The sequence below is a fragment of the Achroia grisella genome, unplaced genomic scaffold (assembly GCF_030625045.1).
Source record: "Achroia grisella isolate CSIRO2021 unplaced genomic scaffold, CSIRO_AGI_Agris_v1 utg848, whole genome shotgun sequence".
Taxonomy (NCBI): Eukaryota; Metazoa; Arthropoda; class Insecta; order Lepidoptera; family Pyralidae; genus Achroia; species Achroia grisella.
The window spans coordinates 94,323-113,993 of NW_026713041.1; the positions used below are offsets into that span (position 1 = coordinate 94,323).

Consider the following 19,671-nt stretch of genomic DNA (forward strand, 5'->3'; position numbering starts at 1 on the left):
AGAGCAAATTCCTAATCGCGCTCATTATCATACTACAAAATCATGATTATTGATAAAAATAAAGATCTATTTATTATAAATGTGCGTAACAAAAGAAACTTTTATGCATATATGTGTATTTGACAATATTGCAGTGCCAGTACAAGATTGGAATTCTCTTATAATACTAAAAACAGCGTACTTAATATCTAGAAAGTATAAAAACGTAATACTGTTATGAAATTTTGGTTTCGTTCTGAACAGCTACGTATCTCGGTAAACGAGATACTTAATGCTGTGGAAGCCAAGCAGAAATATCTGTGTATTTTGTGTATTATGCGATACTAGTTCTTATCCACAATTTTGTCTAGTTTTTTATCTATACATATAATAAATTGCTTATAATACTCATGTGCTATCTTCAGTTACAAGTGCAATAAACACTGTAAAAATTGCAATGTATGTCTATAATAGAGTACAAGAAATAAATAAAGGAGGAATAAATAAAGTAAGAAGGGAAAAATCTGATATAAACCGTAAGCTCCAATGTTTCCGGAATACTCTAAACATAAAGAAAAGATAATTGATATGAAGTAAATTCTTTAATTAACAATTTACCTTCCACATCACATATATCTACATAAACATCTTGTTCGCTTGTTCTTGCCCGCGGTCTTTGTTTGTAGGAATCTATAATAAGAACATAAACATTATATTTAAATACCTTAATAGTATAGCAGTTTAACATACAACCTTACTACCGATGTTAAATGGTTTAATTCTCATACAATACAGATATTTGTGTTCATGGGTATGAATCTTTGTATTGTACTATGTGAAATATCAGTACATAGTATAAAACAAAGTCGCTGTCGCCACGGATTTTGAAGCAGATTTTAGAATATGATTTTTTAATAGATATGTAGAGTGATTCGAGTGGAAGGTTTATATATACACTTCTGCGAAACCGTGTTGAGTAGCTAGTAAATAATGAAAACAAAGAGACTGATTCATCGAATTACTTTTTTAACATTTAATTTTATAACTAAATTTTGCTCGATCTGATGCCAGGAAGTGGTTGATGAAAATTGACAATCAAAAACATGAGAACCTTACCTAATAATAACAAACCCAACGCAAAAAGAACTAGCAAAGTAGGTTCAGCCAATTACGCGTAATGTCGTGACCAAGAGGAATAGCATTCATTCATGTATATAGATTATAATGTTTTGGTAATTTATGACATCATCATCTACTTCTTCCTTATCCCATTTATTTTGAGTGGCCAGATATGTTTTTCTCTTCCTTTTATCCTTGTTCACAGTCATCACGTTATTTACTCCCTTTCTTACCGTATCATCTTTCACACAGTCCATCCATCCCTTTTTCGGTCTTCCTCTGCCCTTATAACAATATTTTAAGGAAGGTGTTGCATATGAATGTGGACAATCATTTGTAACACTTTCCTTAAAATATTTTTATAAATAACTAGTTACCCACCCCGGCTTCGCTCGGTTGTATATGTATTATACATATAAGCTTTCCTCTTGAATCATTCTATATATTAAGAAAACCGCTTCAAAATCCGTTGCGTAGTTTTAAAGGTTTAAGCATACGTAGGGACGGACAGACAGCGACAGCGACTTTGTTTTATACTGTATAATAATGATATGCTATACTGGATATTTTAATTATAGGTACAAATCTCCAAAATATACAAATATACTACATGATATTACAGCACAGATAATGAAATATTACATAGTTCTAGCATAATGTTGTCTATGTAACAGTAATTATCTCTGTGTAACTTATGTATGATGTTTATTTTTATAGTAAAATTATCTTAACACTTACGTTAAGATAATCGTACGCTTATCACTTCAGTAAATATTTAGAAGATTCCATTTCTATTAGATACTTATCATCCTACAAAAATTTCTTTAACTAATTAAAAAAAGGAGCCATGTTGACAGATACAGATACGTAGAACTTATAATAAAGGGGAGTTACTGAAGAGAAAAGATTTGGTATTTCTGTTAATAATATAATAGGCGAACTCGTATAATATTTAATTGTTAATACAGAAAAATATAATTAACAGTGTAAGACTTTTACCTAGCTTTCTTTTATTGAAGACTTTTACCTACTAGAAACTCTCGGTGTTGCTAGACACCGCGATTAATCGGCCGACGCGACCATAGATTCGTCCTTATGGCCCGAGCAATAACTTTTTTTTACAAGGGGAATCCGTCAGGGTCAATCCACCCGGGGGAATGCGAGCGGATACAGCCGAACTTGTATTGCCTAAAACTCCTTAGTGTTGTGGTTGTGTGTTCTTTACTCACTACTAGCGCCAGGATCACGGGATCGAAGTCGCAGTCCAGTCCAATCCAGTCGCCCCGGCCCGTGCAATAATTGGTTTCACTATTGTTAACTAAAAATATATTTACATTCCCCATCTTCCTCAATACAGGACTCATGGTATCGCCGTATGCTTGCCAGAATCGAGTCACGTGGTTCTTGGTGAGCTCACGGTTTTGAAGGTCACAACAAAGACACCAATGTTCATAGGCCACTTGTGTCAATATTCCTAGAATAATATCGTATAGTTAATACATGTTGTTGTTGGTATTGAGTAGTTTCAAATACACCACAGCGCTATCTAGTCCCAAACTAAGCTGAGCTTGTATTATGGGTACTAGACGACTAACAGAAATACTCCCCTCCGATCGATCCAACATCCAATTCAAACGGGATTCAACATTACAACAGCCTGAGCCGAGGTTCGAATCCCTAGCGGTGCTCTCAGACTAAATTCGTATCCGTCAGACGGGAGTTAGTCGTCAGCCGCTCCATAAGTCCTTCCGGAGGTTTTGAGTGCCGTAAAGGTTAACAGCGGTCTACAGCATTAGAGTAGTCCGAAAAAAAACTCAAATACATTTCTTTTATAAACACCTAGCAATCATCCAGACTAATACAAACAATCAGTAATGCAGATATTAGTATTGAACTCCGAATCTAATCTGCACTATGCGAATCAATCTAGTATGTTAAATCGCTAGAGTATCGACATAGTCAAATGTACATTTTGTAGTGATATTTCCGAACGGGTACGAAATATAAGACGTAAAGAAAAGAGCAAATTCTTTCTTAAAATGCCGGGATCTCACCTGCAATTCCCCTGTTGTTGCGGGTGGGTGCACATGGGCGTCGGTAATCACTTACTATCAGGTGTGTCGCGAGCTCGTTTGCCCCCCTATGCTATAAAAGATAATGCACAAAACACATGGCCTCGGCCTGATGGAAATAGGTAACCATCGTCTCTTCATAAGAGCAGGACCATATTACACAATATGTAATATTACATTACTCTGTGGCCGAGAATTAATGCGCGTGTAAGTTTCTATATACAATAGAAAATAAATCTAGAAAGTAAAATAAATAAAAAAATAATAAATAATAGTAAATGCCAACTATCGATGATAAATCAAACGACAACAATAAATAAAACATATATACAGTGAATTAGTAAAAATCAAGGGAACTTACCACGTTTCATATTTATTTGAGTTCCCGATATTTCGGCAGTATTTCAACCACCATGATCACGGGTATACTGATCCCGTGATTTTTACTAATTATTCGTGTAAATAATGACCGCGTCAAGTTTAAAACAGTACATGTATACAGTGGTACAAATTATTATGAAAAAAAATATTAAAGATAACCTATAGATATAAGATATTCACAAAAAAATATTATATGAACCCATATACATACATGTATATTGTATGGGGTGTATATGTTTTAATACCTAACATAGAAAATAAAATTTTGGCCTCGTTTCACTTATAGCAATAAAATTTAATTAGGTATTTGAAAATTACTGTTTATTTTTAACTACTAAATCGAATTCTTTATTTTAAAATTAAATATTTCTCACATTATTAATATAGTTGTATGCCATATAAAGGTACAAATCTCTCGACGTTTTGACTGGTAGCACTAACAATATTAATAATGTGTACTAAACGCGAAAGTTTAAAAATGAGTAAATGTTTTCCGTCCTGAAATTATGAGTATTTTCTATTGTTGTAAAATTTACTGAAATAAAAGGCCCGTTGTTAATCCTCGGGCCGCCCCGCCTAGGAAAAATTCCTGCACCTAACGTGGGCGGGAGTGTCCATAATTTATGACAATGGACCACAGTTAACTTACTAACCACGCTAATATTATCACGCACGTAATAAAGGGATAATATTTAACAAATTCCAGTTATTAAAAACTCAATACTACTGTTTTGGGTTGACTGGAAGAGATCTCTCTTAGGGATAAGTGCACCTTTGCTTACATTGTCTCTAAATTATATTATGAATTATCCTTGCTATGAGGAATATATATATAAAATATTTTTCAATCAAAACATTTAATAATAATTAAAATCTAATTTAACAAGAATTACGTTATGAAACTGTACCGACTCTATATTTGCTATTTCGTCCCTTAAGCTGACACTATATATGCCAGGAAATACAACTTTTAACATCAGAAGAGTGATAAACTTTTCTGTTATATAATGAAATGGCAAAGAAGCTGACAGCTCACCTGATGGTAAGCGGTAACCGTCACCTATATGCATGAACAATACTAGGCACCACGTTAACATGTGAGACACAGAATACCACTCATACTAAGACTAAGATGAGATGCCCCTTATCCTGTAATATCACAGAATGAAGGCATCCTACAACCGAAATATAACTTACAAAATAAGCTGCACGGCGGCTGAAATAGGTAAGACTAAGTTACAATTAACTTTTAGTCTACCTATAATAAAAAGTGCATAATCTAACACTATGTCTAGTTATTAGAAAATAATTAATATTAGCAAATAGTGTCAAAATATTAGGCTAACATTACTATAACTACATATAATGTATAATTTTTTTAATTTATTTTACATCCTGTATAAATTATTATATACTTAGAACTTAAACCTTCAGACGTAGACATATAAAGATGGAACAATTAGGAAGAAAGACAATAATTATTGTCAAATATTCATTTTCCCAGACGCATTCATTTAACTAATAACTAAATAAGAATATTGTATACACATACAATCATATGTATATATATACATAATAATACATATAAGAACTCTTTGCAATTACACTACTTAACATTATTATTAATTACACTAGAAAATATATCTTATATATAAAATTCTCGTGTCAAAATGTTAGTTACCATACTCCTCCCAAACGGCTTAATCGATTTTTATGTTATTTCATATGCATATTCAGTAGGAATCTGAGAATCGGCTATTATCTATCTATCTATCATACCCCTAAGTGGTAAGGGGGGGGTGGATATTCCAATTTTTTTTTTCGACTTAATATTTTATTTTCTTTTTATTATTATTTATAATTGAAAAATACATACAACCCTAAATTTTCACCCTTATAGCATAAACCCCTATTTTTTAAAAGCGATTATAATTTATATCGCAAAACAACGTTTGTGAGGTCAGCTAGTATGTATATAAAATGTGTGGTTGACGACATGACCGACACTTAGCACATGCTGTGACAGCTAACTGTCACGGTTTTCATTCACATAAAATGTAAAGTTAAACAACACTTGTTTTGTTTGGTAACTTGTATTCACATGAAATGTATAAAATGTGAAGCTGAATAACATCTGTTTTATAAAAGAAACAAGCAAGTTCCTTGCTTGTTCTTCTGCTGAAACAGCATTCCAAATTTGCAGCGGAATAAACAGAATTTCTACTCAAAAGTGCTTATATTAGGTTTATTTTAATAAAAATATATTTGATTCTCTTTATATGTACTGCTATTTTGTCCGCAGTGTTGAAAACCAAGTGTGGGGATCCTATCTCCCTATTCAAACTAAAAATTCAACGTAAATCATTTGTAAAAAAAAACTGTTATCATTATGTGGGAGAAAAATCACTTATATTATTATTATATTAGTGTCATTATGAAGTGAAACAACTGGCTACGAGACATGCAGTCTTAGTGCTCTAGAATGGTGAACACATGAGTGATATGGCGTATTTCGTTCGTGTATATTTGTATAGACGACCGTTACTCCTTACCATTCTCAGGCGAATCCCGATTACCATTCCAATGACGAGAAAAAAAAGAGCGGGATAAAAGTCCTATGTGTCATAAAGATTAACAGTTCACAACTACTCTATCCTATTATATTTGTTATTGTTGTTATAGTTGCGAGCATATTTTAAATCCGCTGGAGGAGATAGAATTGTTATAAAAACCAATAGCATTTCCGTTTTGCAAACAGTATGCACAGCAGTTGGAACAGAAATTGCACGTATGTTTTCTATAAATAAAATCTACGTAGATACGATACAATATGTGGATTGTCTCTCTGTGTTCACAATAGTATATCTTCAATACAGATATTGAAACTCTGTACAAATTACAGATATTATAAAGGAATGAAGGTGTGCATTACGCACAGAGTATATTGTCTGTATCACAGAGTAATAAACACAATGTTTTGTAAAAGTTCCCACTGAAGTTATGAAGTTATGAAGAAGAATTAAGAAGTTATGAAGATTGTACCAATATTAATTATACGCTAACTCTATAAATAATTTTACATAAAAATTGGCATTTGGTTTCATTACCCGTATAAATTTAAAAGTAGACTAGGCTGTATGGTCTAAGGATCTTTACCTGTTCCATTATTAAAAGATAGGCAGATATGAGAAAAAAAATGTACCAATATTGAAATTATGCAAAGACCGGTTGATACGATAGATTTGTATCAATTACCAGCAATAACAGCTAAATGCAGTTTCGCTGTCAATTCTTCTAGCAACTCGTTCTCCTCTGTACATACAGGATAATTTCTCTGAAATAAAATAGTATGCTGTGTTAACAGTCTTTATTGTTAGTTAATAAATATTTGCTACTGTTTATGTTTCAAAGTATACACATATAACATATGTTTGTTCACTTACAAAGATTCACTCTTAAGTCGTAATTTAAGTAATGTTAATAAGTTGAATCTGAAATAAGATTTTGAATTTAGAATAATAATTCTAATTTTAAATAATGAAGATATTTAAAAATTAAAGCTTTATAAATTTAATTCAGGTTAATTACATTAAATATTTGACACAGAAGGTTTTTTTTTTGGTTTGATTCTGACTACTGCCATCAAAGTTCTTTTAAATAATGTTTTTCAATAAATAGCATAGACACAGCAAATTTTAGAAGTAGAGTAAATGTTGTATTATCGCAAAGTTTTTCCATTTATAAATTTGTAATCTTATCGTACTGAGGGATATTTTATCAGCAAGTGTGATGAACCCAATGATCATACGGCTGTTCACAAAGTTTATCGAACTTACGATAATGCTTCTATCTCGTGGGAGAGTAGGTCAATGTTTTATATTTTTAAATTTACTTTTATCCATGATAATTCCAGTTACATCGTGTTTTATTAGTAATCTTATCTGCTATTATAAAATCAAAATTTTGATGGCGAAAGGTTAATGTTTTGCAATGAAATTTTTTGCAACTAAAATAATTATTTATTTCATAGCTTCTTTTTCTAGATTTCAGATTTATTTAGGGACTTTTATTATCATAAAATATGATAATGCCAGGTCCATAGTTATTAGTAATATTAGAATATTAGAAAATAAAAATTTTGAAGGATGATACAGGAAGATCAATGTTTTGTATAGAAACTCTTATGCAAGTAAAATAATTATTTACTTGATAAAGAGGTCTGCCTACCCCAACACAAATTACAGCCGTAAACTCTCCAACCATCAATGAACTATATAAGAAACTATACAAATAAATAAAATGAATGTGTCTGTTTCTAATTTGAAATTAATAGTTTCTTACAAAATTCATACGCAAGTATATATATATACGGTAGTTACATAAAATAAGTGTAATTTAAAAATTTTATTTATCCATACATATAAATATAATTGGAGTGTCTGTTTGTAATATTGAAATGACCGTTTCTACTACATGCCTATGAATAGAAATACGGTACATACACAAAAATGACATTTTTTACAATTTTTGTCTGTCTGTCTGTTCCGTCTAATCTCTGAAATGGCTAGACCGATTTTGACGGGACTTTTCTTGGTAGGTAGCTGATGTAATAAGGAGTAACTTTGGCTACTTTTATTTTAGAAAAATAAAGCTAAATTCCACGCGGACGAAGTCGCGGGTACAACTAGTTTTAAATAAAAAGACAAAGTTAAAGTCCTATGCGAACGAACGGGGTACAACTATTGGTAGTTAGTATTACAATAACTTTATTTTGAGACAATATTATTTAAATATATCACATATTCAGTAGGTCTGAGAATCGGCTCCTATCTATATTTCATAGCCTGTGTGATATGGGTTGTCCATCCCTAACATATTTTTTTTACATTTTCTTTTTATTAAAAAATACATACAACACGATCCAGCAAAATAGATGAGTGTTTACTACCCCGACAACAAACTCGTATATGCAGGTCATCAGTGAATCGCAATTGTGTGTGTGTATTTATTTATAACTAGCTGTTCCTGCGAATTCGTTAGCGTGGAATTTAACTGTATTTTTCTAAAATAAAAGTAGCCTAAGTTACTTTTTATTACATCAGCTATCTGTCAAAAAAAGTCCCGTCAATATCGGTGCCGCCATTTCAGAGATTAGCCGGAACCAACAGACCGACAGACAGACAGACAATAATAATATAATATAATAAGTGGTTTTACACCAAGTATGTACCGTATTTATATTCATATGCATGCAGTAAAAAACGGTTATATCAATATTACAAACAGACACTCCAATTTTATTTATATGTATAGATATTACCTTTATTGTCTCAAGCACTTGACACAATGATTATAGATCTAAATATCAGAAAAGATATATATATGTACAAAATGGCGGCCTTATCGCAGAAAGCAATCTCTTCTAGACAACTTTTAGGTGTAAAAAACATGAAAATTGGTAGGTGGCGCATGAATAGTATGAAGACTATGTATATTATGAAATTGGACTAGGTATATTGTATTACACAACTTTCTGCCATTTGATTACCTACAACCAACTTTGTACGTAAATTCATACAAATTATAGATAGCTAGAATAGATAGAATATACTTTATTTGTAACACACAGTAAAGAAAAGACATAAACAATATATTAAAGGAGAATATGTAACGTCAACCTTATTGCTGAAAGCAATCTTTTCAAGGAAACCTCAGGGAAATCGATTAAAAAATGAACAGATAGATAATATAAATTATACATAGAAAACACCCAGACCGATACAAACAATCATACCCATGAATATAAATGTTTGTAACGTGCGAGAATCGAACCCGCGACTTTGCAAAGACCACCGAGTCCGTCACATATATTAAACTTTCTTAAAGGTTGCAACGCGCATGACAAACCTGGTGTTTCAGATGTCCATAAGCCACGGTAGCTGTTTACCATCAAACGGTTATATAAAAATGGTCTTATTCTGAAATAATTGCGGTCCATTTCGTTTGAATTTCCAAATGGAAAATAGTATGAGATATAGAACGAAGCTAGTCAAGTGCCCCTTTGTCCGCCGGCTCCCGGGGTTGCCAGCGTCTTTGTGCGAGATAAATATATGGGAATTGAGAACATTGAAAGCTTAGTTCTCGACAAATATTTTCACTAAACCAATCATGATTTGCTATTTGGCTGCAGACGATTTTTATCGCAATTTTAACTATACAAAATAGTATAAATTCACGTCGTATATAATATTAACATGCTTGGACAATTCACATTGCGTCATCTAGTTCCATGCTAAGCAGAGCTGCTTATATTATGGGTACTAGACATTTGGTCTAAATACGTAGGTATATACATTTTTTTCGTAAATACGTACATAGCAAATACCAAGACCGATACAAACAATCATACTCAGTCACAAACGTTTATACCGTACGAGGAATCGAACCCGCGACAATCGAAAGCAAAGCGATGTGCTAAACCGCTATATACCGAGGCCGTCATATACAAAAATAGATTTGTATTAAAGCAATTTTCGAAATATTTTGATATTCATGGTTACAATATTGCATCTTCTTATTAATTACAAAATACTAAGGCAAAAGGGAAAGGGAGGGAAGTATGTCTATCTGTTTCTTCGTTATTTTTATATGCTGAACAGATCTTAGTAAGATATATCAGAGACAAACTTATATTTCATGTAGAGTTATTGTCTTAATTTTTCCGAATGAGGAGATTAACCAATCCACAGTATAAAACAAAGTCGCTGTCGCTGTCTGTCCGTCCCTATGTATGCTTAAATCTTTAAAACTACGCAACGGATTTTGAAGTGGTTTTTTACAATAGATACAGTGATTCTAGAGGAAGGTTTATATATATAATATATGTACTGCCGGGCGAAGCCGGGACGAGTAGCTAGTAAAGTATAAGACAAACCTTTATGTAGTCCATTATAGCACTAGTCGGTGCGAATTGTTTCCACATTGTCAATTTTTCAACTGCCTCATGAATCATTTCAGGTGAAATCTATAAATATTTTATTTCTAATAATTAATTCAATCTGTTGAAAAGTATAAAAAAATTGATGGATTTGAACACCTGATGATGTCTCGTTCAGAGGCGCAACACGTGTCGCAATGTGGGTGTGGACTCAATAACGGTCGGAATTTGATCGCCATTAGAGAAGGTCGTAACGGTAGTCAAGTTTCCACACCGAATATTTATGGTCTCACACATGCTAATTATGGCGTAATTAAATAAAATAATATAAATTAATCAAGTAGTAAAATGGACTTCCGCAATATAACACCTAATTCGATTAAATGTAATTACAAATATTATAAATGCAAAACTGTCTATTTGTCGTGTCACGGCTGAACTGATTATAATAACATTTATAATAATAATAATCCTGGATAATTCACACAACGGCGACAACTGACAGAAATACTTAAATACATTTTTTTAATAACATACATACTGAAGCAGGCCAGTACAAACAGTCATACTCATAAATACAAATGTTTGCATTATGTTTGGAATTGAACCGCGCTCTTTGAAAGTAAGGCGGTATGTAAACTATTGGTCTAGTAGCCCTTAATTTCAGTCTATCTTCACACCAAATTTACTTCCTTATTATATCTCAAAAAGCAAACAACATGAATATATATTGTATCACAAAAATTTACATAGTTTACAATATAATATAATCGAAAAAATAACAGACCAAATCGCGGATAATAGTGTATTATGAGTGCTAAAAAATATCTGTCTTACTGAAGCTACATCTATCGTAGATGTATCTGAAATGAAATGATATTTATTCAGTAGATGTTAAAAAAAATAAATCACACATTAAACAAACAAAAAAAAACTCAAACATTGCCACAATCACAAAAAAGAGTACATTTACCATTTATTGTTACAAAATTACAAATTACATGTGCACGCGTGTGCGTGCATGTGTATGTTTGTCGAAGTATCTACTGAATAGGTCCGTGCTCAGCATAATACTGCAGCGGCTGGAGCGCTGCAACGCTGTTTTTCAGCACAAGACCTGAGGTGGTGTATTGCTGTGTTATACACGATTTATGATATGATATAGCTAATATATAATGCTAAATATATAATGAATTGATATAAATTAATATACATAAATACATAAGTATTATGTGTTATTTGAAAAGATAACAAATAGACAGATTATCTTATCTTAGGATACCTTACTTAAAAGAGCAGATGAAGTCACGGGTAACAACTAGCGAGATAGCAATTTTATATGGCCGACTAATTAACCATGCAAATGGGAAACCTAGAAACGACCCCGTATAATGTAACTTGGTTATGCACTTTTATTAATAGTTTGTCCTTAAGACTCTGCTTACAGCGATAAAGATGTTTTTGTAATGAATAAATGTAAGTAATATAATCTTTACTAGTGCTAAATTACGAAACAAATACATATATATTATATTTATTTTAAAGAGGTCTATGAGTTTCGTCCATTCGTAATCACAACTTTCATGTTTATAATATTAGCAAGATAAGTTTTTTTATTAATTTTATTTGTTTCTCTATTGTGTTTATTATTACATTTTTTGGATTATGATATTAACTAGTACTTCAGCCGCGATTTGATACGGCCAAAGTTTTAATTGTTTAATGTGTTCCTCTGGAGGGGATGCTAAATTACGAAACAAATACATATATATTACTAGCTGTCCCGGCAAACGTTGTTTTGCCTTAAATTAAAAAAAAATATAAAATTAGGATTGGACTACCCTTAACATTTAGGGGGATGAAAAATAGATGTTCATGAGAATCGATCAAGCCGTTTCGGAGGAGTATGGGAACGAAAACTGTGACACGAGAATTTTATATATAAGATTTTGTAAATAAACACGTTTATATATATGCATATTGCGAATCGAACCCGTAACCATCAGAAGGAAGGCGGTGTGCTAGACCAAAAGACCACTGATATCGTCGACCTTTGATGAACTTTTTCTTTTTTGACAGTAGATAGAATATGAAATGCCAGGAGGCTTACAAACAATATATTGGATAAGCTCTCAGTATAACGATAAGCCCCGCGTATCAGCGAGACGTCGGATAAAACAAAGAAAAAATAATGCCGATCACTCAGAATAATAAGTAAAGGTCGATCCATGAAACATTGATATAAAAATAAACCAGATCCATGCCCATTGAGATGTACCTAAAGCAGTGTTTCCCAACCTTTTTAGAGGCATGCTCCACCTTAGTCTTTTATTTATTTATAAACTTTTTATTTCACCAATAGTATTAATACATAAGACTTATACAGAAAAGAGATATGGAAGTAGAAAAGGCGGTCTTATCGCAAGAAGCAATCTCTTCCAGACAACCTTTAGGTAGAAGAATATATATAAAATACAACAAAAGTGGTAGAGTGGCGCTTATGAATAGCAATGGAATGAATGTTGCTCTTGTTGTCATAGATGAATCAAATTTATCGACAGGTTACAAGTCAATTATAATTATATGTATATATATTAGTTTTCCAGAAAAATGTTTTTATGAAAATTGGCTTTATTAAAACCAGTTTTCCTGTGATACTTTGCGTCACATTTTCCCATTTCTACAGTAGTTTTAATTGCAATACCACTCCTATTCGTCGTAGCGTGATATTGTTAAATCCATAGACTTCTACAAAAAATGGGTTATCCAACACAAAAAATTTTAATATCGGATAAGTAGAATTGGAGATTACTCTGAACTTTCAAGCTCACAAATTTTAATTCTTAATATTAGTTTAGTTAGATTATACCAGCGACCTGCCTGGCTTCCAACTGGTGTTAAAACGAATTTATTTAAAATTTTCCACCTATTAGGCAGTGTAACCTAGCCCAAAACTGGCTTGTACTATTCTATAAGATAACTGATACACTTATTTTTTAAATGATATACTCACGCCTGTTGTCATAGATGAATCAAAATTATCGACAAGTTACAAGTCAATTATAATTATATGTTTACGTAGAAAGTGTAAATAAAATATTTATATGGATTTGTATTATAATTATATCATAGGAAATGTAACTATATTGTGTGCTTTATATATTATATATGGAATTAAGTAAAAATTTAAAACTTTGGAATATTAACTCTAATTTATTAATTTAAGATTGAGTTCTATTAATTTTCATTTTTGTGTTAATGCAGTATTATATTAAACTTGCGATATATTGCAGTATAAATATTTTTTATACAATCCACTGCTTTACTGGTTGTTAATTCATATCACGTGATTGCATATCGTTCACCTGTGACCCCAACATGCAATCACAATTAATTATCCGCAATACCACAACAAAGGATCAATAGGCAATTTCCTGCAATCGCAAGTAATTACTATAACAAATAGGTTGTTACGGCGCGACAGCAAACGAAGTACGATTCCCATGAACTTTTTTTTCTAAAATCTACCCCCCCGATCGATCTCCTGTCCAATTCAAACAGGGATCGAATTTACGACGGCCTGAGCCGAGGTTCGAATCCCTAGTGGTGCCCTCAGATTAAAGTCGTATCAGGAGGGAGTTGGCCTTCAGCCCCTCTATAAGTCCTTCCGCGGGTTTAGAGTGCCTTCAGCACTCGCCCCCTATCGTTCGGTGAAGCTGTAAAGGCCAGTTGCGGCCAACAGCATAAAAGTAGTCCGAAAAAAAATGTAGGTAGGTACACTTCGAGCATTGAAACCGAACTGAACTCTGCATATTGTGCAGTATCATGGTTCTATTTAAAGAGAGGAAATGGCAGGTGGGGACATTATGGTCAATCAGAATTTATATCTTGTATTCAAAAATAAAAATATATTGTGGACATGTTTTTACTCAGAAAGTCGTCTAGTTTCTGAGTGAAATAATGTAGCTTTGTAGTCTCTGAAGTCTGGTTTAGCGGGGAAGCTTCCTCCAACTGACGCTAACAAGACATTTGAAATTGAAAGTGGAATAAATATAACACAATTCCATAGTTCAATACAAAGTACAAAGACTGTAAAGTCACTATATATTACTTACTTGTCATTTATTATAATTCGCCCAATTTACATATTATATTTTATATTATAGCTTATGTGTTATTCTAATGTATATTCATAGTTATGTACATCAGGGCTATATTACTGTAAAGTTTCATCAAAACCCATCAAGCAATTTTTCGAGAAAGAGTAACAAACAGTCATGCATCGATCTATACTCACATACATACCTGTTTATAATATTAGTAATATTTTTGTATTTAGTAGGAGAGTGTTGGATTGTTAGTTTACTACCCGGATTTGTCTCTAATAATGTATGTATATAATAATAATAATAAACTGATCCTCATGAATAAACTTAATATATATACTAACTGTTACTTGCGACTTCGTCCGTGTGGAGTTAATATTTTTTAATTTAAAATAACTAAGATTTCCTAAACACAATTAACCCGAGTTACTCCTATTAATGTAGACCCGTCAAAATCGGCCCAGGTGTTTCCAAGATTAGCAAGTACAGACATACGAAAAATTTAATTTTTAAACAGACACGTCAATTTTATTTTATGATGGACACACAAATAACAAAACAAAACTAATGCAAGAGACTGTAGTATGGAGTCGTCCACTGCAACGCTGAATTGAAAATACATATACTCAGCAAAATGCAGTCATGTCACGTTTTACGTTATCCACGAACGACATCGACAGTTGACAATTTGAATTCAACGTGGTAGGTGCCAAGGCTGCCACCTACCACTTTTACTGAATAAAAATCCCTAACTGTACTTAAAAAGTACTTTTCTTAGAAAACCTTGTCGCGTTTTGATCGACGAAGAGTCAACACTAGAATTCAGCTATATCCGAACTCTATTCAACGCCTGATGATGATGTTGATGATATGGGTGTAGACTCAAAAAGGTCGGAATTTGATCGCCATTAGAGAAGGTCGTAACGGTAGTCAAGTTTCATCATCGAATGTTTGTTGTCTTACACATGGTAATTGTAGTGGAATTAAACAAAATAAAATAAATCCATAAACCTAAAGTAGTTTTCCTACTAATATAAAAACTAACTTTGACGGCCTCGGTGGTCTAGCAGTTTAGCACACCGCTTTACTTCCGATGGTCGTGGGCTCGATTCCTCGCACGGTGCAAACATTTGTATTCTTGATTATGATTATTAGGAGATTATTATGAGTATTGGTGTATTCTATGTAGGTATATAATGTATGTATTTACAAAAAAATATTGAAGTATTTAAGTTGTCTAGTATCTATAACACAAGCTCTGCTTACCGTGGTACTAGATAGCGTTGTGGTAATTGTTAGGGTTATTTATTATTTATATCTTTAAACCTAAAAAGTATAGAATCATGGTAAATATCCCGTTTATGTAATGTCTGCAATTAAAATTTTGTGTTTGTTTATTTTCCATTTAGTTTACAAATAATAAACATATACTTTATTTATTTATTATAGAGTTCAAATTCGCGAGCTCCGCTAGTAAATGATGATTTTACCTCGCACCATGTTTTCTGTACTTCAGGCAGCTCTCCCAGAGTAGGCAAGGCATTCGTGTTGATAAATAACGGAGACAGCATCATGCTCCTCGAGCCAGCTTGGTCGCTCTTCGACTCTAAAGATACATAACACTTAATACTAATTTGCATAAAATCCAAAATATATTTTTTTAGGAATTCGCCTAGGAATACTTTTAAGTTTAAATTCGATTTTTCATAAGTTGTATTTTTTTAGTTTATTTAGTTTATAAGTTTAGTACTAAGTGTATGATATACATAAATCGATTGTAAGTTAACAATCAAACTTAATTTTTCCGTCTCTCTAGACTGTTAGAGACTGGATAGTTTATAATATCTCTCAACGTTTCAATTAAACGAATTTAGTCACTTATATTATAATTAAGTTATAATATAAGTAGGTAATATGCATTGCAAACACTCAGACTGATACAAACAAACATCTCTCATTATTCATTCAAACAAATGTTTTCATCATGCTAGAAATCGAACCCATCGTAACCATTGGTAGCAAGGTGGTATGCTATATGGCTACACACAGAAGCTGCCAATATATTATTATAGGCCTGCTTTAGGTACACAACATATGGAGACAACTCTATAAAGTCCATCTCGGAAAAAACGCACGGTATTAGAAATTAAACTGCCCATCTTCAGATTTATAGGCTCCTTCTATAATGTTTGGTTCCTCTGAACTTTGCAGCGATGTATCCGAAGATTTGTAGACCATAAATTACGAGTTTCCAGGAACATAAAACTGTCTCGTGTAATCAACGGAAACATTTTTAGTAGCTGAAACCTGCAAATGCACTTTGTATCCAACGTGGCAAGTTGCAAAAGGAATTTACATAAATATAATTGCTCTCCAACAATAGCGTTCATAAAAGTGAATAAATTTCAAGTAACATTGTTGTACCTAGGCACACTTTGTACAAAGTCATCTGTGAGTTCTCCTATCTCGTCGACCTCGGTGCTCTAAAAGTTTAAGACACCACTTTCCTTGCGATGGTCGCGGGTTCGATTCCTCTCAGAGTACAAACATTTGTATTCATGTATTTATATCAGTAGCCTAGTAGTACCTATAATACAAGCTCTGCTTAACTTGGGACTATATGGCACTCTATGAATTGTTTAAGGATATCCAAGAATATTGTATTCCGAGATATGAGACTGAATTTCCGAGTTCGAGGAGTTGCCACGTAAGTTTTCCGTATTCCAACGCATGAAGGCTACGATTAACGTGAAAATGATATGATGTCTATGATGGTGTTGTGTGTACAACCAACGATTGTATCTTTCCATGTATGCCGTTAACCAACCACCATCTTAGCTACATATGTATACTTATGAAACTTATATCGAAATACTTATTCATATAAAGATAACATGTTCTCTGCTGACTCTTATTGTGATATGAAAACTTTTCCAATCTCAAGTAAACAATCTATATGAGACATTTCAGATGCATTTCATTCTGAAAATATTACTTGATATAAATATAAAATTCCCACAGAATAAGACCAATAAGTAAATAGAAATATTTACAGCCGACCTCGAAAACGTGCCTCTCAGTTGGAATGTATTTTTTAGGTACGTTCGCGATATTTCAGTACTTTTCGTGTCGATTCTACTGCGAAATCGCTAAAACGGATATTATTCCTATAATAAGTGTGTATATGTGATAAAATCTTTAAAACATTCTCAATGCGGACTCACTGTGAATTTTTATTATCCGATGTTTATCCTATATTTTTTCTGCAGATAATATAAGACTTAACAGAAATCGCAGTGCGAAGTTACTTAAAGACGGTACACGACGCGTATACTACTAAATATTCAAAGCACCGAGAGGTAGCTCTTACACAATCTGACCTGCATATGATGCTTTTCTTTTATTCAGCATTCTTTTTCCAATTTTCTTCGTTTTATTACTTTTAACGTTCCGTCTCTTTGCTTTGTCCTGGAATCTGACACAAAAATAACTATTCGTTCTAATTACTTGTAATTTAAACGAGGTCAATATTAAAGTCAAAATTTAATAACTTTGAATAAATTTATAAACCACACAAAAGTCTATAGCAAAATCTACCTTCTGCGGCAACAGCGATGACCACAATGCTTGCAGCATGGATTTCTAGAACTAGTGGTAAACATGGTCGAGACTGACAAGTCTCTTATTTCTTTTCTCTCCCTCTGTCTTCGTTTCGGAATTCTTCGGAGCACTTGACGTCTTCCTAACGAGTGTTTCTTTTCTACTCTTCCATTACGTCGCTTAGCACGTTTCTTTCTCTCGGGCTTTACTTGTGCCTTTCCAACTAGAGGTTTAGGTATCTCAAGATTTGCTTCCGTTACATCCATTCCACTTCTGTCAGCAACAGAGTCAGTATCGGTTGTGAAAGACTCGCTAACGGAGACGCCGTCATTACGTTTATCGTATGTCCGTCTCTCCTCATAATTTCCTTTTTCTACATATACATCATTATCGGAATCCCTTTGACTTTCTTTCTTACTTGCGGACGGCTGGTTCTCTTCCTTCCCGTTTTCATCTTCCATCGCCAATTTCTTCCAAATGTAACTAATAATTTTGTATTAATTATAATATAAACTCACAGAAAATATTATAAACGCGGTTGTCAAAAAATATAGGTAAAGTTCCTATTCTTTTGTTTTTTGTTTGAAATTTTTTATCGGATGCCAGTCAATATTTGGTGCAATACTTTTTTGTATTCAATAAATATTTTATTTAAAATTTTTCGTGTTTTTCTTTCTCTGTCATGGAGGGAACCAATTTTAGGAAATAATAAAACTATTATATAAAATCTAAACGGTAAAACTTGTTTGTTTGTACTTTAAAAATTCACGTAGTTTAAAAATTTAATATAAAACCTCAGAAGATACATTAAGTACGAAGGCATGACATATTAGGCCTTCGCAATGACAATACTTCAGTGGTACCACAGCTGTCTCATAATAACTTAATATTGTGGATGCTTTTAATATATATAAACATCTTTTAGCACTTACTAGGTGGGTCATAAGCTGGTCATTTTAGTTACTTAAAAAAAATAGCTTTTTTATATGTATATTAAAACTTTAATGCACAAATAAAAGTGTACATGGACTACTAAACACCTAGAGACATTTTCTCCCAGTCTACCATAGAGCAAACAGAGAATCATGTGGGCGGTGCATAATCAATTACATATATATAACACATAATATTTATATATATTAATAAAATTTATTTATTTATATATATTATGTATTATTTTATATATTAATATTATTAATGTTTCTACTCCATCAGGCGCCATCCACCACCTTCTGTCTTTTCTCCTCTACCCAAAGGTTGTCTGGAAGAGATCGCATCAGCGATAAGACCGCTTTTTGTACCCTAAATCTAAATATTGTATTCTTTTGTATATATGTTTTTTTGTTATTATGGTGCAATAAAGAATAATAAAAAAAAAATTACACAGAGACATGGTATTTATAAATATTTTTATGGTTTAACTTGTTTTGGAATTACAATAGACTGTGGACCGAAAGTGAAATTAATAAATTAATTA

General features: G+C 32.5%; 2 protein-coding genes across 2 annotated transcripts in view; one reads left to right on the forward strand and one right to left on the reverse strand.

Annotated features, from left to right (window-relative positions):
- The window catches only part of LOC131852393 (transient receptor potential cation channel trpm), a 118,557-nt gene that overhangs the window by 6,882 nt on the left and 92,004 nt on the right, over positions 1-19,671 (forward strand). The gene's annotated exons all lie outside the window — the stretch shown is intronic.
- On the reverse strand, positions 598-18,768 carry LOC131852415 (uncharacterized). Its single transcript, XM_059203095.1, has 7 exons — positions 18,192-18,768; positions 17,975-18,069; positions 16,085-16,200; positions 10,486-10,575; positions 6,807-6,885; positions 2,433-2,572; positions 598-669 (listed from the first exon to the last, which is right to left on the reverse strand). The coding sequence occupies exons 1-7, from the start codon at positions 18,653-18,655 to the stop codon at positions 616-618; spliced, it is 1,038 nt and encodes a 345-aa protein (XP_059059078.1). The 5' UTR covers positions 18,656-18,768; the 3' UTR covers positions 598-615.